The 25,296-nt window shown below is 42.2% G+C and overlaps 5 protein-coding genes across 9 annotated transcripts in view; 2 read left to right on the top strand and 3 right to left on the bottom strand.

The window, feature by feature from the left end:
* lamc1 (laminin, gamma 1) overlaps nucleotides 1-8,351 on the bottom strand; it is a 43,308-nt gene extending 34,957 nt beyond the window's left edge. Inside the window, exon 1 of the mRNA XM_018753444.2 lies at nucleotides 7,084-8,351. Coding sequence (XP_018608960.2) covers nucleotides 7,084-7,483 — 400 coding nt within the window. The 5' untranslated portion in view covers nucleotides 7,484-8,351. The remainder of the gene's footprint in view (nucleotides 1-7,083) is intronic.
* Nucleotides 8,352-11,362: 3,011 nt separating this feature from the next.
* On the top strand, nucleotides 11,363-13,348 carry insl3 (insulin-like 3 (Leydig cell)). Its single transcript, XM_018753448.2, has 2 exons — nucleotides 11,363-11,737; nucleotides 12,410-13,348. Exons 1-2 carry the CDS (start codon nucleotides 11,551-11,553, stop codon nucleotides 12,691-12,693), a joined length of 471 nt encoding a protein of 156 aa, XP_018608964.2. The 5' UTR covers nucleotides 11,363-11,550; the 3' UTR covers nucleotides 12,694-13,348.
* Nucleotides 13,349-13,364: 16 nt separating this feature from the next.
* LOC108935130 (40S ribosomal protein S15-like) lies at nucleotides 13,365-14,862 on the bottom strand. The gene is made up of 3 exons (XM_018753449.2): nucleotides 14,831-14,862; nucleotides 13,588-13,822; nucleotides 13,365-13,503 (listed from the first exon to the last, which is right to left on the bottom strand). The coding sequence occupies exons 2-3, from the start codon at nucleotides 13,810-13,812 to the stop codon at nucleotides 13,390-13,392; spliced, it is 339 nt and encodes a 112-aa protein (XP_018608965.1). The 5' UTR covers nucleotides 13,813-13,822; nucleotides 14,831-14,862; the 3' UTR covers nucleotides 13,365-13,389.
* Nucleotides 13,862-18,851, bottom strand: LOC108935128 (uncharacterized). Of its 5 annotated transcripts, none has more exons than XR_001966184.2 (2): nucleotides 16,078-18,214; nucleotides 13,862-14,003 (listed from the first exon to the last, which is right to left on the bottom strand). XR_001966184.2 is itself a non-coding variant. In XM_018753445.2 (2 exons), exon 2 carries the CDS (start codon nucleotides 17,732-17,734, stop codon nucleotides 16,166-16,168), a length of 1,569 nt encoding a protein of 522 aa, XP_018608961.2. In that variant the 5' UTR covers nucleotides 17,735-17,947; nucleotides 18,797-18,851; the 3' UTR covers nucleotides 15,973-16,165. The 5 variants fall into 5 exon arrangements, 2 of the variants coding, with proteins under 2 accessions (XP_018608961.2, XP_018608962.2); XR_003797579.1 differs by lacking the exon at nucleotides 13,862-14,003 and adding an exon at nucleotides 15,709-15,730; XR_003797578.1 differs by lacking the exon at nucleotides 13,862-14,003 and adding an exon at nucleotides 15,712-15,733.
* A 419-nt stretch (nucleotides 18,852-19,270) lies between these two features.
* On the top strand, nucleotides 19,271-25,214 carry LOC108935104 (CTD small phosphatase-like protein 2-B). The gene is made up of 11 exons (XM_018753395.2): nucleotides 19,271-19,516; nucleotides 19,939-20,071; nucleotides 20,184-20,351; nucleotides 21,703-21,808; nucleotides 21,951-22,062; nucleotides 22,221-22,307; nucleotides 22,485-22,547; nucleotides 22,651-22,730; nucleotides 23,119-23,245; nucleotides 23,362-23,457; nucleotides 24,920-25,214. The coding sequence occupies exons 1-11, from the start codon at nucleotides 19,361-19,363 to the stop codon at nucleotides 24,971-24,973; spliced, it is 1,182 nt and encodes a 393-aa protein (XP_018608911.2). The 5' UTR covers nucleotides 19,271-19,360; the 3' UTR covers nucleotides 24,974-25,214.
* The last annotated feature ends 82 nt before the right edge of the window (nucleotides 25,215-25,296 follow it).

Below are 25,296 nucleotides of genomic sequence, written 5' to 3'. Positions count from 1 at the left end.
GATAACCAACAGATTCTATTGTCTTAGTGTTTTCTAGACTGGGTGATGCAAGATTAAGACATGTAAAAAAAAAAAAAGTTTCATTTCCTCAAAGTGCAAGAAAATCCATTTAATCAGAACAGCAACTCTGATTGCTGTAAAATCTGTAGAGTAAAACATGCAAGGCAGATAATCTCCTTACTAGCTGGCAGACATACTGCCCACTACCCAAATATTTATAGGAAAAGCAGACCTGGGAGAACAGTGTTAAAGTTTGCAGAAGAAACACTTAATTTTTTTTTAGTTCACCATGACCATGGCTTTGAGATTCCTTTTAATTTCAACTTCAAATTTGACTTTTCCCATCACACATAAAACTGATAACTTTTCTTAAACCAAATATGGAACAGTACATCAAAAACAGGGGAGAAAAAAAAAAAGAAAAAAAAAAAATCACTGAAAGTTACATAACTTCGTGCTGTTGGACTGTTGAAGAAACCCGGGGTACAAGAAGGCCAAAACACATGAACATTATTAAGTTTGTGAGTCCTATATGTGGGTTTTAAGTAAATTTTAACATGAGCATAAAATGACTTAGCCTACATTAAGTTACAGTGCTTCACTTATTTGCTTTCGCGTGCGGCCCCTGTATAGGAGTCACCAGCTAAGATCCGACTTCTGCAATCATCTCGTTGCATTTCGCCTCACGCAGCCACCACAATAAAGCAAGGCACTAAAATGACTGACTAAATAAATTGTAGTCATTTTTATTACTTTTTTTTCCACATTTCAGTACTTTGTTTTACAAAGGCAAAGCAGTTCACATTCCAATTGTTTCCTTTTATCACACAATAGCCTTTATTTTCACATGGACATAAAGAATAATCCAAGCACGAAATAATACACAACTACAGTTGACTTAGTCAAACAAACATTCCTATTATATAGCATGGAGAACCTTGTACTGAACAGCCGCAATACAGCCTGTCCGCCCAACTTGTGACCGTGGGCTTCACGCGTCCATTATTTTTTCCTCTTTTCAATTGCCTGTAAAACAAATTCTTTCAGCCACATAGCTTCACAAAAATGTGAGGGTTGCTGCATGAATATATAAACAGGAGGCACTTTGTGCGCACTTTTAAAAGTAAACTGAAAATAAAACTACACTGGGGTCAGGGGCATCACTAGGACAAACTGGATTAGAAAATTTTATGAGAGGTATGCGGCTCCTTTTGCGACCACTACTTTGATAAACTTCATTTACAAACCAAGCAGTGCGTTTTTTTTTCTTTTTTTTGGACTTCTGGATGATCTCACACCTGTCTGAACTCCTGTAAACCTGGGGGCTACATCCTCCGTAAATATATGCTTCCTGAGCTGAGATCATACCTTTCAGCACTTAACAATAGGTCTTTTCCTTGCTTCTTTTTCCCCCCTTTTCGGTTTGGTATAATTTGTAGCAGCTGGGCACTCGTATCGTGGTCTTTGATGCTGCTTGGGAAAGAGCAGGGATCCTCGTGTCAGGCAATGGTGGGTTGTAATCCGGGTCTTCTTGAAAAAGATGACTCCTCCCAGGCCTCCTCCCACTGCTTCTTTTCATACTGTGGTCACACAAAAAACACAAAATACTTCCCCACAGGGGCCCTCAAAGTCTTTAGCCCCTGCTGAACTGTTTATGATCACTTAAGCCTATGGTCTTACACAAACCCCTGTTAAAGCACAAAAAGCTCACGAGTACCACAAGGGTAAATCCATGTACCACACTGGCCATACTGCATGAAATCAGAAGCTAAATGGAAGGAAAATGTGGATCACATTTACACCTAACCCTAAATCCAAATCGGCTGGCGACACACACCTTATTTTGCTCAAGGAGGGAGGCAAAGCAATTCAGTCACTATAACAACTCCATCAGAATATCCTTTATTAGAGACTTCGTCCAGTGTTTTGACAGGTCAGATACAATAAGGATGTTTGTCTTGATTATTAAGATAAGGGAAATTTCGGAACGTGAAAAATTTAAAACAAAAACTAAATTATCCTAAGAGTGAAACTGGGGACAATAAGGCACAAAAATAGGCTGTTGTAATTTCATTCATGAGATATGGCTCCATTTCGCAAATGAAACCATAACAGCGCAGAATCAAACAAATACAACTAATCCTGTTCAAAAGAATCAAACTATAGTTCTTAAAGTCTTGATGAAAACAATTTCAGATCTAGATCTAGGAATAATGTCTGAAAGGAAGTTAAACAATAATAAGGGAACTTATTGAATTTATTTGATCTTATCACTTACAAGTTAATTAGTTTTAGAAGAACCTCCCATGTTAGGCTTAAGAAACCGTAACCTTGCAGGTTAACCAGAAGGCCATAATCGGCATGCTCACTCATTCAGAAGATTGCAGAAGAATGGCACAAAATCTACACACATTAACCTTGCACTGCAGGTAAACTAACATATGCCATATTACACCTAGCTACCTGGTAATATTTAAAGGCCTCACCAAATTAACTTTTACGATGGCGATGATGACTCCACATGTCCAAGAGGCCTTGACAAGAACCTGCTCTTTGCTTCAGCCAACACAATACTCCAATAACCCTGGGGAAAAGCAAATTTACCGCCGTGGAAAAATGACACCCCTTCAGACACCACCTAACTAGATGGGAATCAGGCAGTTCTGACCTTCAACCACAATAATTAACATAATTTAGTAAATACAAAGACATGTCTGAATAAGCAGATTACCTCGAAAACCTAAACAACGGCTGATGCGCGGTGTTCTATTTGATACACATGGGATTGAGGGTTCCTACTTTTTACAGGGTCTTTACAGGCTGTGCAAGTACTTGTTCCGCTTTTAGCATTTTAAGAGGTCTGTGTGTACAAGTTGTCTCCACTTGGGTGCCTATCTACAGCTGAGTCCACCAACACTGAGCAGGCACTCAAAGGGGGACCCCATTCATTGGACCCAAGGACATGAAACCGGGATGTAAACTGATTAGTCTGCATGGCAGGATAAGTAAACACAAAGCACACAAGGATTTTTTTTGTAGGTCATTTGTTGTCCTGCCCCTTGCATTTTCTTTGCGTTGTGTGCCATGTGGTGTCACTTCTTTTTAGTTCTCTCTGACAAAAACCTAAAGACGGGGTCAGAAAAATAATTCTCCCACAGGCAGAAAGGCACATTCCTACTATTTCACTCCACGCAAGAGCAACCGAAAAGCTCGACAAGTTATTTTGTTTGAGAAGGTATTGAATTCATTCGTATAGCGGACGCTTTTCTCCAAAGCGACGTACAACTCGGAGCACACAAAAGTGCATTCCACGTCAACGCAGAAATACAGGTGCAGACACACAGTTCTCAAAATACAATCAATCAATTAAACCACTACCACCATTTTTATCACCACCATACAGTAGATAGGTAGCTGCATACAGAACTGACAGCGGGCCATTTTTGTATTTTAACAGACAATGCAGTGAAAGATTATGGAGCACATAGGAGTTGAGCAGAGAAGCGGGTCAGAAACAGATGCATTTTGAGATGCTTCTTCAGTGTTGAGAGAAGGACTCAGCAGTTCTGAGTGAGTGGGAGATTATTCTACCAACTGGATCCAGAACAGAGAAGGCATAAAGCTTTTGATTTTGGGCATATGAAACCACCAAAGGTAGAGGAGTGCAATAGTGTGGCTGCAGGATACGACAGAATATTATTTACATTTATTCATTTAGCAAACGCTATTCTCCAAAGCGACAAACATCCGAGCGAAAAAGAATGTTGCACGTACACAATAACAGATGCATCTACTGATCATGTTAACCAGGCTACTAGTCAGTAGGCCACTGCAAGGGTACATACTGAATATGTTAACTAAAAGCACAGCCTTTTGACTTGTATTCCAGCCAGCTTTAAGAGCTCACTAAAGAAAATACTAACAAGGGTAATTTAAGGTCAAACCAACTGAACACACTGCTGTATTTAAGATTCAATTGCCCAGACAGTATTCCCTTGGCTGACCTTTAAAATGACACTGTGAATGTAAGTGCAATTCTCCCTTTCAGCAGGGAAAGAAAAAAAAAAGACCCAACCATGTTTGCTGGTAAAATATCCCTGCATGTAAGAATAGTGCAAGATTAAAGCATTAAAGCAATAAAGCAATAGATCACAATTTTAATTTTGAAAACTTAGACCTTTCACCTGTGACTGACAACTCAGAGCAATGCAAAAGTCCATTTCACAAAAGACAAGCTTCACGTACACACATGCGATGACTGAAGCACAATCTCTTAGTCTTGTCAGTTTCTCCTGGCAAAAATATCTGTTCACAGAATTGAGACAGATAAATGTGACGATAATCACGACAAATGGTTTGATGCAGGTTTATGTAGCTGTTAGAAGATCAGAAGAGAGTCTGAGACCCTTCTTGGCTGGGAAGAATTCAGCAGTTCTGAGGGACACAGGGACATCATTCTACCACGTCAAACCCAAACCAAGAATGTACGGACTTTAGAATATGGACCTCTTTAGGGGTGTAGGAGATGATCAAGTCCTATAGGTATTGGGGTGCTGATGCTTTGACCACAAGTTATTTTAACAAACACCCAGCATACATTTACCTGCAATCGTTTCACCTGAGATTCCACTGAGGCTTGCACTGGAGAACTCGGGTTCAACTGGGTTATCATTTATGTGTAAAAATAAGCTGCTGTATATCTCTGCAGCTCAGTTCATAATCTAAGATCTCAAACACGTAAAATATAAATTCTTGAAGCAAGTGAAAACTTGTTCCTTTCCCTGCTACAGTCCATTTCAGAAAACTACAATGTAAAGCAATAGAAATCAGAACCAAAAACATAAAAATGTAAGTACTCAGGAACTTTCAACCCCCCCATCAATTGCCCACACCAGACCAAAGCAAAGTGATATATTAATACTTCTACGCACATCACACTTTTCCAATTAGTACTTTCTGCAAAATACACACGTGCAAGAAAATCAAGAAGCAACAAAAAATGTGTGAACAGAAAAATTAGTCTATATAAGTTTCCCCCTGGAAATTTGTTGCAACATTACCATAAACTGTGAGAAGAGATGGCAAAGTGTAAACTTGCAGATTAGCAACACTATACCGTAATAAACGGACTAGGAACGTCTGAGAGCTGCCAAATGGAGAGAGACCTTCGCCGACAGCTTCGGAAAGTCAAATTAACAACGGACGGACGCAACTGTCCTGCATCACAGTGCCGCCATGTTTCAACAATGGCAAGGAAACCATGATGATACGCTAGAGGCCCACATCCAACGTGCAAGTTGCATTTCTTCCCTTTAAAGTGTTTCCACGCAGCTGCCTTCCGTCTCATGTAAAAACTAAATTGCAATTACAACCTCGTCTCACTTACCCTCACATGTACCCTTACAGTGATAATTTGTCCATTGCAACCGATTTGTGAACAGGACCAGGTAACTTAGTCTTTGGAGATATTATATATGATCTTTAAGAATCATTATTTAAATATCAATGTTTTTCTCAACTCAAAAACTGTTTCACACATATAACGTTTCTTCACGTATCCGTTGCTTCGGCAAAGAGGAGGTAACCTCCTTTAGAGGATGTAGAGAGACTACCATGGTAGAAGACATAACAGGACATTCAAACGTCAGCAATCGATCAACGTCACTACTGTGGGTTGTGAGGAACCCGTTACTGAAATAATTAAACTTTGGAAAGCCCTACGGAGCACAAAAGAAAACCAATTTATGATGAACTTAGCAGTAGCAGACTATACAACAGATCAGCGAGGTCGCACTTCAGCCTACACAGTCAACATATTATTAATATCCAGAGAAATCATGATAGTATTCCTTTATAATGATTTTTGTTAGGCAACAGCCTGTAAAGTTTACATGATCAGTTTAGAGTTGCAGCAGTGGGGCAAAAGTCTAATTTTTTCCCCGCAAGGACGGACTGAGATCCACCAGAAAATAACGAAAGCGTAAACATCTAATCGAAGAATAGTGGCAGCTGTTGGTTCGGCGCAATGACGAGAAGTGCTCCGCCGAAACACACCCATCCATATTATTTGGCTAAGGCATCTTACAGTGCAGATCAGCTTTACAGCGGTCTTCCCCATTTACACAGCAGGGCATTCCGACTATCAACCGAGTGGAAGCACCTTGATCAACGGCACTACAGCAGGAGCTGCGATTTAGAGCTGCCTCCTTCGAGCGCAAGATCACCGACCACTACACCACCTGGTGGCCCAAAAAACATCAACCCCCCAACACGCACCACTTCAAGACAAAACGGACACATTTACATCACGTTTATTCGTTCAGCTGACACTTTTCTCCAAACAAGCCCATTTAAACAGCCTTATAATTTTACTGGCGTGATTTTAGGGTAGGGACCTTGTTCAAGGGTGCTCAGCTGGAGGTGGGACTCGAACCTGTGACCTTTGGGTCCAACCACTATGCAGCATACCAGGTGCCCCTCCTCCCCACCGGCAGGTGTGTTCGCTGCACGAGCTGTTCGAATGAATGAGTGAACGCAGCAGCACGTGCACAGGCCACAGGTGGTTTGGGGAGCGAGTTTCTGGAAGAGCCGCACAGAGCGAAGGTCCGTCTGACTGCAGCCAGGAGGAGGCCTCGCCGCGAGCGGCCGCTCCGCCATTAGAGTCCGCACCGCTGCTGGGCACCTCGGCGCCCACACACCCCGCTCACACACACACACTCGAAAGTTGCAGGCAAGAGGAGGAGGAAGAAAATAAAAAAGGAGGGGAGGGAAAAAAAAAAAAAAAAAGTTAGGAAAGAGAGCGAGTTTGCCGAGCAGCAGCTCGCAGGACAAAACACATCCGACAGGAAATGGATGTGATGAAGGAGGCGAGAGAAGTTGACGAGGGGCCTCGGGAACTTGGAAACACACACACTTGTGTACGTATTTATTCACCATCATTACAAGACAGACGAGCTGTTTATATTTATCATATATCGGGAAATAGGGAGGTTGAGCCGTGCGTGCGGAAAGAGGAGGTGGAGGTCGGTCGGAGGAGGAGGACGGACGGACGGATGGGCGGGCAGCCCCCGCCCGGCGTCTTACCGAGGTGCAGGGTGAGGTTCACCGAGTTCGGGTACTGGATGCCCGCTAACATGGTCTGGCTCTGCCACCACGTCGTGTCCGCCTGGTTGTTGTAGTCGGTGAGGAACACGGCGCTGTGGTGCAGCCGCGGGTCCCGCGCGTCGCAGATGTGGCACGACTTGGTGACGCCGGTCACGCCGGTCTGAACGCAGTACTCCTCGGGCGGGGAGCCGCAGGTGTTGGTGGCCACCACGGTCACGTTGAAGGCGGCGTTGACGAACTCGGGCAGGCAGCGCTGCGGATTGTTGGCCGCGTCCACGCACTCGTCCATCGCGGCCAGAGTGCCGCGCGGCAGCGCGGAGAGCAGAGCGAGGACGAGGAGGAGCACGCATCCCAGCGCGAGCTTCGCATGGGAACTCATTCTTTTTTTAAGAGGAGAAAAAAAAAAAAAAAAATTTATACAGAGCCGGCTGCTTGGCGTCTAACTAATAATTACTACAACTATTTAAAAATAAACTAAAACTTATGGGGAAAGTTTGCGAAAAGTTTTTCCGAAGCACCTCCCCGCGCGTTTAAAAAACCATGGGAAAGCGGTGTGTCCGCAGCGCCCTTTCCGTCCGCCGAGTTCCGCACGAATCCCCCCACGCCGCGCCCTCACTGCGGCACGTCCAGCGCCATCCAAGTGCTGCGTGAAAGAGCTCCGTGCGCCTCCCGACTGCGAGTACAGCCTCGCGGGCACTGCGCAAGTCAGAGTGAGCGCGCGAGGGGGGAAAAGGCGCCCACTTCCGGCGGAGGGAGCGCTTTGATGGCGAGCCAGCGCTTTGGCCAGCGCCGCTCCTCCTGCAAGGGTTTGCAGCCCCAATAAAGGTCTGAGAAACGCGCTTTGGGCCAGGACTTGAGGACACAGGAAACTGGATTGAAGAACATAAGCTGAGCACTTAGTGCGCGTTCACGGCTTATCTAGCGCGCCGCTCCTTCAGCTGCGCACTCCACGGCACGAGGAGGCAGTGATTTAAATAATCGCGTTCGCACTATGTCCTGCGATGCCTCATACCTCCATATTGGACTCGTCCTGAAACGTGCTGTGCAAGTCGTGGGCCTCAGCACACGAGGTTTTCAGAGCAAAAACATCACGAAAATGTTCATATCGGGCGCTATATTACACTTTATTCTCTCACAAAGTTTAGTTATGCTCATGTTGTTCTGTGTCCGGGCCGGTAGGGGGCAGCGGTAAGCCGTGCGCTCCACTAAAACCGAAGCGAAGAAGAACTGGACGCGCGGCGGGGGGGGAGCAGCTCAAAGTTCTGATCTCAGTCTGAACTTCCCAAATATTTGTGTTTGTGTGAGCGTGTAAAAAATTATCTTTATCGTATTAGGTCCACCTTTTATCTTATTTTTGTTTATTCATCGGTTATTCTCAAGGAATTCTTCATGGAGATATGGCACTCCAGCCAGGATAAGATGAAATGCACAAATAGCCTATGGAACATACTTTTTAGCTTAAAACATTCTGCTAACTCATCCAAAAAGTACAAATGTTAAATGTTATTGGCAAACTTTGTTTTATTCATTAAACATGTCGGTCAAGGCAGCTTGAGGAATTGTTCAGATGGAACTCAAACAAGCAGATGGTGACCAGGACTGAACACGCTGCATGATCATTTTGTTTTTCTTTTTTATTTTTAAACATGCTTGGGTATATAATTATATTTTTTGCAGGTTTTCTCCATTGGTGTCTATGAGATACCACACACAGCTGTACAAAGAATATGTAAGGCAGGTGCGAAAAACTGAGGGCTTCCGACTGGCTGAGAGTATCAAAGTGAAGACTGAAGTGTAAAAAGTAATCTTCCCTTCTAACAGGGCAACTCCATTAAATCACGGACATTAAATCGTTAATGACCAGGATAGCCGTGCTCCCGCGTCAGCTGTGGAGCTTTAAGAGTCAAAGAAAACGGATGAGGATGCTGACGAAAATCCAGTATCAGCATTGGGAGCAAGGTCTGCAACATCCCAGAGAACATGGCCCTTTGATAGCCTCACATCTGAGTTTTCACTCTGGCCTTGTGTACAGACCCCATGAAGCACATTGCGAGCTCGCTAAGCTGTCCATTCTGTGTTTCAATGGGATCCTCCTTTTACACCAAAGTGTTTTGTTTTAGGTGTTAAAATCACAGGCGTGAGGCAGAATTATGGCTGCACCATATGAAGGATATTCAGTGCTGTTGCTGCATCCTGCTCGATAGTATGAAGGCTGAGGGTTGATGAGATGGGAGTTGACCTTAGGGAGTGAGAATTGGGAGGTAAAAGTTAAAATTAGCTCATAGCATGATGATGAAGTATTTGCCCCTGTTGAGTTTTACCAGGACTTGATGGGAAACTATTTTTTTTTTGTTTCCTCTACAATGTTTTCTGAGTTCTTTATGCTTTTTTATTGCTCTCCCTTGTCCGTATATAGCAGAGCACAAGGACAGCTGGTACTGTAGTGGTTAGAACTGCTGCCTTTGGACCCAAGGTTGCAGGCTCAAATCTCCTGTCCAGCCGTAGTACCCTCGAGCAAGGTACTACTTTACCCTAAGTTGCTCCAGTAGAATTACCCAGCTGTATAAATGGGTAAATATTTGTAAGTACCTTGACATAAAAGTTGCTTTGAAACAAAGCATCAGCTAAATGGATGAATTGTAAATTACACAATGAAGAAAATTTTTTTGGGAGGTCTTTCATGAAATGTTTGTTTTGATCGCATTTTGGAGGTAGTCAATGATTAAGGCAGTCTGAGGGCTCAAAATTAGATTGAGGGTCTTGAAGTGGATTGTGGCTGTGAAGAGGGATGTTTAAATTACTGAATATCTGTTTGTGGTCACCAAGTTCCTCTGTCTGGAATTTCAGTGTTTTTTTAGGTACCGGTCATTATTGTATTTAATCCTGTTTCTTTAACAGAATTTTAGTTACATATGTTGTTTAGGAAGGGTGGTAACCTTCTCCCTTTTTCATGGAGTGTAGCTGGTGAAGATAACATATCATTCCCTTTCATTCAGGAGCAAATTACCAGCAAGGGGAACAATGTCCCACTCCATCTCCATGATAGGAGAACCAAGTAAGATATAATGAGAAGTCCAAGATAAAGGTTCGCCCTTAATGCTTATGGACAAAACCCATTGTACAGCTGTATGGGGGTGATCTACTGCGGCGTGTTGGTGGAACCCAAGCATCAGGTCACTAAAGGAGCAGTTGTACAAGAAGTTTGGCTTGTTCAGAGCTGATTAGATACAGGTCCTTGTGGGCCACAGAAGAGTCTGAAGCATCTGAGCCAATGTCATGGCCCAAATAGCAGGAACAGATTCATCGCATAGCAGGGCAACGATTGCCCTATGACGTCTATGGAGTCCATGGACAGCTTGGGGTGGGTCATATCCAGCGCAACCCAACAGCGTCAAGGATTCTTCACATAAAAATCATTACACAGAAATATGTAATAGACTCAAACTACAGCATCGATGCACAAGTCTGCCACCTTGAAATGCAGCAAGACTATACATTGATTCAGTTGGTGTAAAAGTATTATTTACTTCTGTCAGATGAGGAGGTCGTACCTGATTCATTTGCTTTAGTAACCAAGTGACTGAAATGAACATGTTTTCCTCTCCTTTGACATTGTTCAGTTTTTGTTTTGCATATTTTTGAAAGGAAATCATTTTGCACTGGCAATCTGCACTGCATGTACATATTCTTCTTCAATGTCATATTCTATGTACCCAGTGTACAACTGCTTGAAGTCACGTGAGATACATTGAATTGAAGAAAATATGTACACGCAGGGCCATAAACGTTTACTATGATGCCGACACCTGCATCCATGCTCAATAAGCTTCTACTTTCACCGATAATAAGCACGAACTTTTGGTATGAAAGAAAGATGAAACGAGCAAGGCCACACAGTCTCTTCAAGCATTTGATATGCAACCAAAGGAGCTGATAGTGTAAGCCCTCTTCCCAAATACTTGCTATCAAAATAATACAAACTAAAAAATCTCAAACAGAAAACCATGTTTTCAATGAGCTGAGAATCCTGAAATCAAACATGCAATCCCAGGGTGAGCTGTATGGATAAACTCGCATTTTAGTACTGACTTTGCATGAAGATTTTTTACCATCATTTTTGCTATGTACGCTGGGGAAAAGATGACAGGAAAAACACAGTGTTTCCTGCAGAACTAGTGTTTGTTTACTTTTTATCTCAAGCCAGCCTTGAAGGAGTCACCATTAACGTTATAATCCCAAGGTCAGAACATGTATTCCTTTGGCCAAGGCTACGTAAATGTTCAGGTGGAACTCCTTGCCAGGGTCGGCATCAGCTGTTACATAGCTCTCTGGGAATATATAAGCTCTTTGGCAGTTTTTACAGACAACAACATCCTAGGACCAGTTCTAACCGAAGCCACATTGCCCGTGTCTTTTGTTGCTTATCTTTCATTTAAAAAGTACATCATGGACATCAGGTTCCTGCTATCTCTGGCAGTCTTGCTTTCAGTGGTTTACAACAGGACCTATGGGCAGGACACTCGCGTGAAGCTATGTGGCCGTGAGTTCATCCGAATGGTGGTCGCATCATGCGGGAGCTCGAGACTCAAGCGTTCTACAGCAGAATTCAACCAGCAACATGGTAAATCACTTGGTAAGTAACGTTTGCATTTACTTACTCTGATGAGTCCTCTGCTCAAGGCGACTGACAACGTTAGGTTTTTATATTAAGCTACCTACAATGATTTATCAATTTATACAGCAGGTCAGTTTTACCGTAGCAATTCAGGGTAACTGATTAAGTGTACTTCAGTAGGGTTGAGATTCAAACTCAAGACCTTCAGATTGCTAAGTGACGGCTATCACCAATATGCCACTCGGCATGAGTTAACAGCCTGTTTGACATTTAATTTTAGCATGAAGAAAAAAATGTTATGGTATGGGTGAATACAGCTTGATAACCTCAGCAATACTTGCATGGGATGAACTAGACAGAAGAGAGAAAGTAAACCCACAAATGTTGTTTTCACTGTGCTTTTCTGCATTTTAAATATTGGTTGGTTGACTTTTTTCTTATCTGGCGTGCAAAAGAGAAATATTTCAGACACTGGCAACTGACATACAATGATAAATTGCAAAATGAACACAGCTGTATTTAAATTTCTGTTTAATACATTCTATGTATTATAAAATTAAGTTTGTGTATTTTACTAAACTGTGTTTTTTTGTATAAGTGCTTTCCAAAGAATATTCAGAAAACCTCAACATAAATGAGGAATGAAAAAATGTAGAGGGACTAAATCACCAGTTACCCTTTTCTCTTCAGGAGAAGTACTGGAATGGGCTGATGATGGTCACCCAAGCTCACAAAGCAGCAAGAACACGGTGCAACAGAGCCAGAACCCAGAATACCCAGAACTTATTAGGGATTTCACTCCTTCCACAGAAAAGACGGGATCAACACATGGCTCGAAGGAAAGCAGGGGCATCGAGAACCCGGAAAATCACCAGCTGAACCGAATGTTCTCCCGAGCCCAACGCGACGTGGGTCCAGCTGGAGTGTGTTGTAGATTAGGATGTACAATTAGTGAGCTCGTACAGTACTGCTGAATTTTCACACAATTTCCTCAGATTTTGAAGCCCTTTGGTAGGGAGCAGAATGGTAAAATAGGTTCTCTAATCTTGCAAGCACATTTTTCCTCATTGCAGTAGAGACAGTGTTTTTCGTAACACTGATGGATAGCCTTGTGTCAACAAAATACAAACACTTTGTGTATTTTTCAGACTGTACATTAATTTTAGCAACTGCTCCACATTCTTAAAATGTTTTAAGTCCATAGTAGCCATCTTACAAAACTAGGTGCCTTCTACCTTCAGGACAGTTGTAGACGTTCAGTATTACACTAAATGTGTGTTGGGAAGCAATTCAGCTGATGCTGGTCATTACTCTTGAGATGAAATGATACAGTACTGTATTAAGTGATCAATACACCAAAAACAGCATGATAGCCACTACATCTATCCTTAAGTTACAAAATATATTATATCACTTAATAAATGTTATTCCATCTTCTGTTGTCAACTATGGGACACTTCAACCATATCACCGCTATACGGGAGACATAAAAATTCTTACATTTGGCTTGGTTCACTTTTGGTGCACAACTTTTGGTACAGGCCTTGAATTTCCTCACTTTTAACATCTCATTTCTGACAACTTGAAAATTAAACTAAAGATAAATGAGTAAATAAAGCACTGAGAAGATTTATGGTTTTAATTTTTATTTACATCAAGAAATTGCAGTTTTACTTCTGCGGGATGAAGCATGACGAGCGTGTTGCTCCGATACCAGGATGACCATGCTTGACAGGTTTATACGTGATGGAGAACCCTCCAAGGTAGTGGCCAATCATCTCAGGCTGCAATGTAACACATCCATTAGTGCTTCTACAAACACACAGAAATATATCAAAGACATGCATGCACAAGATTTCAGCACTCACCTTAATTTCCACCTGATTGAAGGTCTTTCCATTGTGGACTCCTACCATGGAGCCCACCATCTCAGGCAGTATGATCATGTCTCGCAAGTGGGTCTTCACAACCTCGGGCTTCTCCATTGGTGGGGCCTCCTTCTTTGCCTTGCACAGGCGCTTCAGGAGGGACTGCTGCTTGCGCGACAGACCGTGGTTCAATCTCCGCCGCTGACGAGCACTGTACAGCTGCATCAGGTGCTCACTGAAGGGAAAAGATCATCTTTAGGTGTCTAATAAGGAACAATTATTCCTCCTGCTAAAACTCACTAACCAGTGATGGCAGCCATAGAGCAACTTAGTAAGACATGTCCAGAAGCTGGTCCAGGTCCACACCTCTAAGTGAATTTCCTGAAAGTACGCTTCTTCTTCTGTTCAACATCTGCCTGCAAACCAATATTGATAGCTTAAAATAACCTGCCATTAGAATCTGCTAAAGATAATGGTGCAAATTCAACATGACTAGTTAACCTGGAAACTGAAAAAGTTTTAAATGCTTTGATTGAAAAGGCCTCCTAAGTCTGTATCCAATCAACCCAGCCATATCGATCGAGACTCACATTTGATGCTTAGCTACACAGGTACAAAAAAAAAAAAAAAAAAAGAAAACATGTGGCATTGTACATCTTTAAAACACACAAACTGCTCTGCTAAACCATAGAAAACTAAGCCTGAAAGAAAAATCAACATATTATGTGCCAAATACAAGGTAACAGTGTAACACAGAGACAACTTGTAGAGGTTAGAGCAGCAGTAACAATATAGCACTTTGTTGCTGACACCAAAGGAAATGCTATGATGTGTCCCACAGTGATCAGACTCCATACTGTCTCTAGGTCAGAAGATCTCCTGCTACTGTTTATTCTGTAGTTTATTCTGCTACTGATCTATTGTTTTTTTGGATCCTGCTGAATATTATATTCGGTATTTGAACCGTTCTGTATTTCTATGCTGCATCACACAAGGAGAGTTGCAGAAACTGAATTTTGTTAGACAGTAGTCCCCCCTTATCTGTGGGGGATACATTCCAAGACCCCCAGTGGATGGCTGAAACCGTGGATAGTACCGAACTCTACATATCCTGTGTTTTTTTTTTTCCTGTACATTCATACCTATGATAAAGTTTAATTTACAAATTAGGCACAATAAGACTGTTCGTTCCCTGTATGACCAGAGCAGGAGCTTGGTTCGCATTGCCGGCAGTAAGTCAGACCTGTTCCCGGTGCATGTTGGACTCCGCCAGGGCTGCCCTTTGTCACCGATCCTGTTCATTATCTTCATGGACAGAATTTCTAGGCGCAGCCAGGGAACGGAGGGTGTCTGTTTTGGTGGCCGCGAGATCTCGTCTCTGCTTTTTGGGGACGATGTGGTCCTGTTGGCTTCATCAAGTCAAGACTTGCAGCGTGCACTGGGGAGGTTTGAAGCCGAGTGCGAAGCGGCGGAGATGAGAATCAGCACCTCCAAATCCGAGGCCATGGTTCTCAGTCGGAAAAAGGTGGATTGCCCCCTCCGGGTTAGGGGGGAGTTGCTCCCTCAAGTGGAGGAGTTTAAGTATCTCGGGGTCTTGTTCACGAGTGAGGGAAAAATGGAGCGGCAGGTTGACAGACGGATCGGTGCGGCGTCCGCAGTAATGCGGTCATTGTACCGGTCTGTTGTGGTGAAGAGGGAGCTGAGTCGTAAGGCGAAGCTCTCAATTTACCGGTCGATCTATGTTCCTACCCTCACCTATGGTCATGAACTCTGTATCATGACCGAAAGAATGAGATCGCGGATACAAGCGGCAGAAATGAGTTTCCTCCGCAGAGTGGCTGGGCGCACCCTTAGGGATAGGGTGAGGAGCTCAGTCACCCGGGAGGAGCTCGGAGTAGAGCCGCTGCTCCTCCGCATCGAAAGGAGCCAGTTGAGGTGGCTCGGGCACCTGTTCCGGATGCCTCCTGGACGCCTCCCTGGGGAGGTGTTCCAGGCTTGTCCCACTGGGAGGAGGCCTCGGGGCAGACCCAGGACACATTGGAGAGACTATGTCTCCTGGCTGGCCTGGGAACGCCTTGGGGTTTCCCCAGAGGAACTGGAGGAGGAGTGCAGGGAGAGGGAAGTCTGGAGGACTCTGCTTGGACTGCTGCCCCCGCGACCCGGCCCCGGATAGCGGAGAAAGATGGATGGCACAATAAGAGATTAACACACACACACACACACACACACAGTTTGAAACTGCTTTTCCCGAGCAGGGTTGTAGCGAACCAGAGCTTAACCCGGCAACACAGGGCGCAAGGCTGGAGGCCGAGGGGATACACCCCGGACAAGATGCCAGTCCACCACAAGGCACCCCAAGCAGGACTAGAACCCCAGACCCACCAAATTAACAACAATAACTAGTAATAAAACAAAACAATTATAACAGTGTACTGTAATAAAAGTTATGTGAATGTGGTCTCTTTAAATATTTTATTGTACTGTACTCACCCTTCTTCGGTCTTGTGATGATGATATAATGCCTACGTGATGAGGTAAAGTGAGGCGAATGACGTAGGTGTTGCGAAGTAGTGTTATGCTACTTTTGACCTTCTGATGATACGACAGGAGGAAGATCATCTGCTTTAGGTGATCCTGGATCATCAAGTGATGATGATGGTTGGAGATCCTCAATAGCTGAAGGGTTTTTTGCCAAAACCTTTTGGAAAAGCATTGTCATTGGAAGTTGTTGTCTGTTTCTGTTTAACTCATCAAAATGTTGCTGCAGTGGTTGTAATCCTTTGGTGATCATACAGTTGACTTTAATGCTGCGTTCCATCCGAGGATCATATTCCATAACTTTGTCCTTTAACGTTTGTGCAATTCGAAACACTTCGTCAAGTTTCTGTAATGTCCACATTGCTGGTTCTGCTTCATCTTCCTCTGTAGAAGACTTAAATTCTTGCAATTCCTCTTTAATCAACTTCTTCATCTCTCCTGGAATTGTGGAAGCAGCTTCTTCATCAGCAGATGCAGCCTCTCCAGTATTTTTTCTAGTTTTAAGTCCAAACCTATTCCTGAATCTGTGTAACCACCCCTTACTTGCAGTAAATGGCTTGGTGTCACTCATTCCAGGGGATTCCTTGCTGAAGTCTTCATATAAGCTCAATGCTTTCTGACGCAACATGTTACCGTCAGTTGGAACACATTTTCTGTTCATGTCTTCCACCCACAAATTTAATGCTTTTTCCATCTTAACTAAGCACTTATCACGCGCTGTGGCCGTAACTTTAGCAGTTTGAGGTGCGATGGCAAAACTAGCACGGATTTCTTTTTCCTTTTTCACAATTTCACGAATAGAAGATTCGTTCTTCCTGTAGATCTTAGCAACTTCAGCATATGATTTTTTTTCTTTCCTTATCAAGTCAAGAACTTTCACCTTTTCACTTAAAGGAAGCACATTACGGTTTCTCTTTGGCATGTCTGAATTGCCAGCACCACTACTCTGTACAGAAACTTGCCGAAGTGTTTCGAATTTCCACATTGCTGGTTCTGCTTCAATTTCTTCTTCATCTTCCTCCTCCTCTGTAGGTGACTGAACAAGTTCTTCCAATTCCTCCTTAATCAACTTCTTCAATTCTCCTGGAAATGTGGTCGCAGCTTCTTCACATGCAGACTTATCCTCCCCAATAATTTTTATAGTTTTCAGTCCAAACCTATTCCTGAATCTGTGTAACCATCCCTTACTTGCAGTAAATGGCTTGGTGTCACTCATTTCAGGGGATCCCTTGCTAAAATCTTCATATAGTCTTAATGCTTTCTGACGCAACATGTTACCGTCAATTGAAACACATTTTCTGTTCATGTCTTCCACCCACAAATTTAATGCTTTTTCCATCTTAACTAAGCACTTATTACGCACCGTGGCCGTAACTTTAGCAGTTTGAGGTGCGATGGCAAAACTAGCACGGATTTCTTTTTCCTTTTTCACAATTTCACGGATAGAAGATTCATTCTTCTCATACATCTTAGCAACTTCAGCATATGATTTTTTTTCTTTCCTTATCAAGTCGAGAACTTTCATCTTTTCACTTAAAGGAAGCACATTACGGCTTCTCTTTGGCATATCTGAATTGCCAGCATCACTAGTCTTGCGCTTTTGGGCCATTATTACATAAAATAAAGGCTACCTGAAGCCACAGGTAAAATTTATAGTAGATTTAAGATGATCTGTCGCTTCTGTGGTGGTGGAAAGGAAACTACTTTTCATCTCTTTTGGACATCTAAAAAATGGATGAGACAGAGATTGGAAGTTTTTGAGTGGTTGAGTTAAAGAAAAGACTTATTCTCTCGATTCCTGGCCACAGATCTAGGAAACCCCCTGGAAGAAAGTGAAACAAAGTTACTCGGGGTGCTCATAGGAGGAGAGTGGGAAGATGCTGCTCCGCAGAAATCAGAGATATTAGTGGCAACAGCCACTTTTCTAAGATTGTACCTCTAAAGTATAATCTTATCAAAAGAACGTTAAATTAGAAAATACTGGAACCAAAGCTCTTGGACCACAGTAGGCCACAGCTGGCCAGGAAAAACTTTAAATGAAGTAGAAAGAAAACTAAGGACCAATGCCCAAGTACTCATAAGTATTGATTTTTTTAAATACAGTTTTTTTTTTTTTTTTTATTAAAAATGACAGTGGATACACTGGACAAAGGGATGATTCACGCTACTGAGAACAGCATGCAATTTAAAACTTGTGAATTATTTCTGTAATATTCAATTTAAAATTCTCAGAGTTTACGTAACAAAACCGCAGATAAGCGGGGGAGTACTGTAGTGTAATTAAAAAATTTAAAAAAGACAGTTGAAAGAGACTGGCTATCCAAGTTGAAGTTTCTAACAGCAAATTATTTCATGAGGCAACCCATTTAACTACATCAGCGCTTAGGAAAGGTTCGCCACAACGTCACCGCACGTTTACCAATAACATAAGACATAGGAAGGTTTAAAGTCTCATCATGTTCTGGGTGAGTAACGTAAGAATTCCGTGAAAACATTATAACAATAATATTATCTAAGTTATTTAACTAAGTCTTAAGCCTTTAAGGCTTACAAAATCGGCAAACATTTAACTCTTATTCTGCCAGCTTCATTTCCTCAAAAAAGTCTATTACATTAACCCGATGGACTTGGATTTTCTCACTGCTGAATCGTTTTGAATACTTGCACCCACCATTTTGCTTAGTAGAGTTCAAGAGAAGTCCCGTCTCGTTCTTCCAAATATCGCGTGAATTCCTTACATCCGCTTTTCCTCGTCATCGTGCCTAAGAGTCTTTTGCACATTTTTCTGCCTATTACTGCCACCTATAGCACAGGCGGCTGAACATCTACGAGTAGTCACATTGTGCGGGCATACTAACCAAAACAAAATGTGGCTGTAATATTAAAATAATGGTTAAATAATTCCATCTTAAATAAAAATTATTTCAAAAGAATTAACCCACCACTTCAGGCAAAGACACTTGAATAACCTCCTCGCCAGTGCAATGCAGTGCGTGTTTCCACATTCCAGGCCTGTAGGGGGCGCCGTGCAGATCTTTATGCCCGTTCATAGGCTCTCTGCCATGGAGTGGCTCTTCCCTATCTTGTATAGGATATGACGTTACGACTCACGAGCGGTATTTTTAAATAACAAAAGCCAGTTCCGGGATCGAAGAGCGGAAACATAATATCTGACTCTCCAGGATTCTTCAGGCAGCAGATTTAATTTGGCGGATGAGTTTAGTATCCTGAAGAAATGATTCTTAGATCCGGGAGGATCTCCGTCACTCAAGCGGCCACACCGAGGCGGCCGCGGCAGCGCGCGACCGGCGGGAAAAAGAGCGCGCGCGACGACGACGGCCAGCAGCAGCAGAACGGAACAGCAGTGACGAGCAGAATCGACCAAACGAAGGTTGAACATATTGGAACATTATTATAAAACTGAAATATTAACTCCTTACGAACCTTATTATTCGTGTCGCTGCATGACAGAATGAAAATGTGACGTGTGTGAGAGAGAGAGAGAGAGAGAGAGAGAGAGGGAGAGAGAGAGAGAGAGGTATTTGAGCATAATCATGTTTTACTCCTTGAGCTGGCCTGCCTGAGGATTGAGAATGCTTTAAAAATAGATTTTTTGGTTAAAAAAAAACTACTAATAGTGCTTTCTTTGCAAATGGAGTGCGTGATTTTTTTTGTTTGCTCGAGGCCTGCACACCTAGCTAGTATTGAGGCCCAGTGTACCTCACGTGTGTTTGTCACTTCACACTGGACTCGGTCCCTCTGTGACCCTGGATGACCCTGCCTGTTGTCCCTCTGTCCTATATTCGTGTCCAGAGCAAAGAGGAGACGCTTCCTGACAACCATCACGCACATCCTTCTGAAGACGAGGGGGCCCCCACCGTTGTGAGGCGCCGCCGGCCGCGGGTTCGAGTCCGGAGGAGGGCTGCCACCTCAGAGGACAGCGATGGTACGACAGAACCCATGGCATCCAGGCCTCTCGGGTTTCAGTGGAGCACATCGACTTGTACATGCAAACGAATGTGCTGGATTCTGAGAAATGAACCCGCTTTGTCTCCTAGTTGACGCAGAGTTTAAGACCCCCATTCGCTCCCGACAACCCAAGGTGCGCTTCAAGGATGATCACAGCGATTCTCCCAAGGGCCCTGTGAGGAACATCTACTCCCCCATTGTGCGCTTCCTGACTCCAGCTAAAGATAGTGAGAAGACTTTAAATTACCATTCTCCAGGCAAGTTACAATTTCATAATTATTATTTATTTATTTAGCTAATAATGTTCTCTAAAGCAACATACAATACCACATTTTTGTACTAAGCTACTTACAATAATTTACCCATTTTTACAGCTAGGTCATTTTTGCAGTATCACTTCTGAGTAAATACTTTGTTCCAGCATAATACAGCAGGAGATGATGGGCTTCAAACCTTGGTCCTTAAAGTGCAAGGCAATTACTGGTACATCCACTAAATTTACATTTATTCATTTAGCAGACACTTTTCTCCAAAATGACTTTGAATGAACACTGTGTAGTATTACTATCAGCCCACACCTTACTCACCCAAGGTGACTTACTGTGCTATATACAATACTTACAATGGGTTACTCATACATAAATCAGTGAAACACACAGCCTCTGTCACTCTCACACATACACACACGACAGGTGACTTTAGAGTCACCTGTTCACCTGAACAGCATGTCTTAGGGCTCTGGGAGGAAACCCATGCAGACACATGCTTTTCTCCAAAATGACTTACAATGGATACTATGAAGTGTTACTAGCCCACATACCTTATTCACTGCGGTGACTTACACTGCTAGATACACTACTTACCCTTTGTCCCAGCTCTTGCTTCACTACTAGTGAATGGTGCAGTGTCCAAAGAACTTCTGACCACTTCAGTATGCCTTTCACTTTCCCATTCCCTCCATCCAACACTCGTGAACAAGACCCAGAGACACTTGAAATCCTTCACTGGTGAAGTTGATGTCTCGCTCACCTGGAGAGGACCATAACCTCTTAACCTTTTCATCCTAGAAGTGAACACTTGTGGTCAGAGTTGGATGAGGCCAAAATTATCATCTATAAGGAGCATGAAGTTGCTCTAAGTGACTTAGAGCTCAGAGTAAGCAGAGAGAGTTATGGATGGAGACGTGTAGTTCTCATAGCATTCAGCTTGATCAACACTACCGTTATTACATGACCTGTTGCATATAGAATTAGGGCAGCTGGTAGCATAGTGGTTACAGTTGCTACCTTTGGATCCAAAAGTTTGAATCCCACCTCCAGCTGTAGTACCCTTGAGCACAGTACCTGCCCTAAATTGCTCCAGTAAAAATTACCCAGCTCTATAAACTGGTAAATAATTGTAAGTAACTTTGGAGAAGTGTCAGCTAAATGAATACATGGAAATGTAGAATTGATGATGAGCTCCTCACCTACTGTGTATCACATTCTTTTTGAGCAATGAACCAATTCCCAATTAAGGTTGAAATAGGGGCCATGCTGTATTTATAAATAATGTTTTTTCCTTCTCAGTTTATGACACTAATAGATGAGTTTGCCTTTCTCCCTAAAGCTGTGAAGTCTCCTGAAGATGGGATGTTGAGTCCACAGCAGTTCGTTTTTGGATATGGCTTCTTTCCCCCATCAGGGGAGGAATCTGCTGATGAGATTTTTAACCCGTGAGTCGATTTGCTTTGCCTTGATTTTGGCACGAGGGGTTGAACATATTTCCCTGTGTATTATTGTATGCTTTCTTTATACATTAATGTTAGAGATGAGATCTATGAAACGCTTTAAGCTGACTGTGAAGTTTTGTTCAAGGTACACCTTCATTAAGAATGTCCAGTCCCAGTCTCAGACATCAAAGCCTTTTCTGCGAGACATTCCACTCAGAACCAGAAGCACCCCAAAAGCCACACTTGTTTTAGATCTTGTAAGTTTATTTTGTTTTGGAATGCTCTTCTACTAATAGTTTTGATTTGTTGGTAACACAGTTACTGCTCTTCAGTTTGATTTTATACTTTACATTCTTTTTATTTTTGTACTGAGATCTGTAATTAGGAATGCTGTTTCTTTGTGTTTTTGTTGTAGGATGAGACCCTTGTGTTCACCTCTTTAAGTGTTATTGAGGATGCAGAATACACCTTTAGGATATTCTTTCAAAACCATGAGTACAAAGTAAGTGAATCCAGACCGGTCTACACTTCAGTTTACTTTTGAATGAGTCCTCCTCTAAGCTGACAGTTCGTTTTACAAAAGTTAAGTCAGAATAAAGCTATAATTATGAAGGTACTACGAAAGTCCTAAATGTCTTCACTCTCAGACACTAGTGATTTGTTTTTTCTCTTTGCATAGGTGTACATGAAACTGAGACCACACGTGAAAGAGTTTTTGCAAAGCATGTCAAAAATCTTTGAGGTAAGTTTGGTTATTTATAATTTAAAAAAATCTGCCTCTTCAGTTTAATAATGCACACATTGATTCACTTTCTGTGACGTCAAACTTATTTTTCCTTTGGAAGATGTTAGTTTATACCTCTGCAAAGAAAGAGTATGCAGAGAAGATCCTGAACATTTTGGACCCCCAAAAAAAGTTGTTTAGGTAAGAAATGTCTTTTTTTCTTCTTTTTAAATTTAGTGCTCACAGTTATTTTAGATTTCAGTGGAGAGGGGGAAACTTTCTTGATTTTCTTGTATGTACTCCAGGTCTTTGAAACCACGGTTTTGCAGTCTTTTTGTAGGACATCATCCGAATCATTTACTTACTACTAATATTCAAATTATTTGGGTGCATGAGAATATTCTTAGAGCATAGAAAATATGTTCCTTTAGAGGTGTTGGTTTGAAAATGACTCCTTAAAAAGATGTTAGTACAATTATATGCACAAGGTCATGTATCTGTTCCAAGTGCTGCTGTTTATAGGTTTCCACACAATCTCTGATGAGCTCTGAATACATTGTTCCAGTTTCTTTCTTTTCTCTCCTCCAAGGCATTGTTTGTATCAAGAGGACTGTTTGTGTGTTCTTGGCCACTATGTTAAGGATTTGGGCCTTCTGCAAAGGGACCTGGCCAAAACTGTAGCCGTGGACAACGCTCCTCATACCTTCCCTTACCATGTATGTATGGGTTTCAGAATCTTTAAATATGTATGTCTTTTGAGAAATGATTTTTATCCTTGATGTACATGTTATACTTTTTTTTTTTTTTTTTTTCTTTTTTTCTTTGCTTACAGCAGATGAATAGAATCCCAATTCAGAGCTGGACTGGGGATGAGCAGGATAAAGAGCTCCTGAAGTTGATTCCATATCTAGAGGAGTTGTCAGAAGCAGTAAGCTTTGTCTTCTGTTTGTTGTATTATGTGTCTCCTAGCAATAGATTGAGAGGCATTCTGGTGTCTCAGTAACTAGTAGCATTGTCTCCCAACATCTCCACTGCTGTTCATCTGTAATATGTTATCTTTTCTCTTTTAATTTATTTATGAACTGACACTTTCTAGTTATTTTGGTAATTATATTTACGGTGGTGGCACAGGAGGTAGTGCTGCTGCCTCACAGCATCCGGGCTGTCCAAGTGTAGATATTAATCCAGCTTAGTCTGTGTGGAGTTTGCATGTTATAGTCTGTCCAGGTTTACTGGTGACTCTAAATTGCCAGTTACAGGGAGTCCCCGAGTTACGAATGTCCGACTTACATACAACCCATAGTTACAAACCACCCCCTTACCGACTGGAAGTTATTTTTGTCACCCTTAAGTAACAATCAGATGAAAAGTTGATATATTAAGCTTATTAAAATTCGAGTTGCATACAATTATTCGTAATAAACCGGTGCTACTTTGTGACGCTCATCAAAACATTCTGCATCTACAGCAGTTCGTCGGCCCAAGGAGGGACAGACTCCCTTTTTTTAGTCAGACCACGTTGCTGTTAAGTGTCTCATGTTACTGCATTTGGCTTTAATTTTTTGTTTTTACCCTCCTAACCTATGGCACCATAGCATAAATGTGATGCACCAAAGGAAAGGAAAACAATCACGATTGAAACCAAATTGGAAATAATAAACCAATCGGAAAAAGGTGAAATGCCAACGAACACTGGAAAAGCTAACATTAAAGTTTTTGTTTTGCACGTGTGGACACGCACAATCTCTATTATAAATACTGTAGTTGTCACGACCACACCTCAACCAGCATCTTCAATTGGAGCACTCGGCTATAAGCGGAATCTCACTCGACAACCATTCCATCTGTGCTCTCAAACCTACCTTGCTTTGCTCTTCCAAGTCCTCTCCCTCTTCATTCCCCAGCCCGTTCCACGTCTCTTTAACGCGTGCCCGCCGTATCTCTTGACCATGTCTAGTCTTTAATTCTGAATAAATGATCCTGCACTTGGTTCCAGCCTCCTCCGTGTCCTCTGTTCATCATGACAGTGGTAACATTTCATTCTATGTCTTTGTTATAAATACTGTAGTTACATTTATTACTGTATTGTTAAAGATGTTTTAGTTTATCTGGAAGTGTGTTTTATGCATAAAGGTACACCATATAAGACATCTGACAAACTGTTGAGTATGGTGGGTACCTAATTGTTCCAACTTAGACTGAGGACACGGAACTTGTTCATAATCCGGGGACTGCCTGTACATTAAAATCACACGTCTGCACCCAAGTCACCTTCAGTTGATGTAATGCACTCGTATTTTTCTCAATGTACATCATTTTGGAGAAAATCGTTTGCTAAATGATTAAATGTAAAAATAACATGCTTTAAGCTTTTCAATTGTTCTTTGCAGGAGGATTTTCGGGAAGCGCTGAAGATGAGATATGCTCTACCTGTTGATCTCTAAAGACTAGAGGCTCAATGTTGATCAATTTTTGCACAATTCACTGTCCAACACTGTGTGATAAATTGCTTAACACTGGTGTGGATGCTACACAGACTTCAAGGACTTGCTGCCACACTAAGTTTCAGAGCCTTTTATATTAAGTGTCTCCTGGTTCATTTTCTAGGGACCAAATTATGTGGCTGAGAGGAATATTTTCAAATAAGGCATCATATTTGCATCAAGCAAAGTTCATCATTTTTCTCTAATTTATTTTATGTTTTGCTGCTTTGATTTAATTTCTTATTATGGTACTTCCTGTAATAAGATTAAAGAAGTATCCAAAT

This window comes from Scleropages formosus, chromosome 3, assembly GCF_900964775.1.
Source record: "Scleropages formosus chromosome 3, fSclFor1.1, whole genome shotgun sequence".
Classification (NCBI taxonomy): Eukaryota; Metazoa; Chordata; class Actinopteri; order Osteoglossiformes; family Osteoglossidae; genus Scleropages; species Scleropages formosus.
The sequence above is the reverse complement of the archived record's forward strand: the minus strand, read 5'-3'. Positions and strand labels throughout refer to the sequence as shown.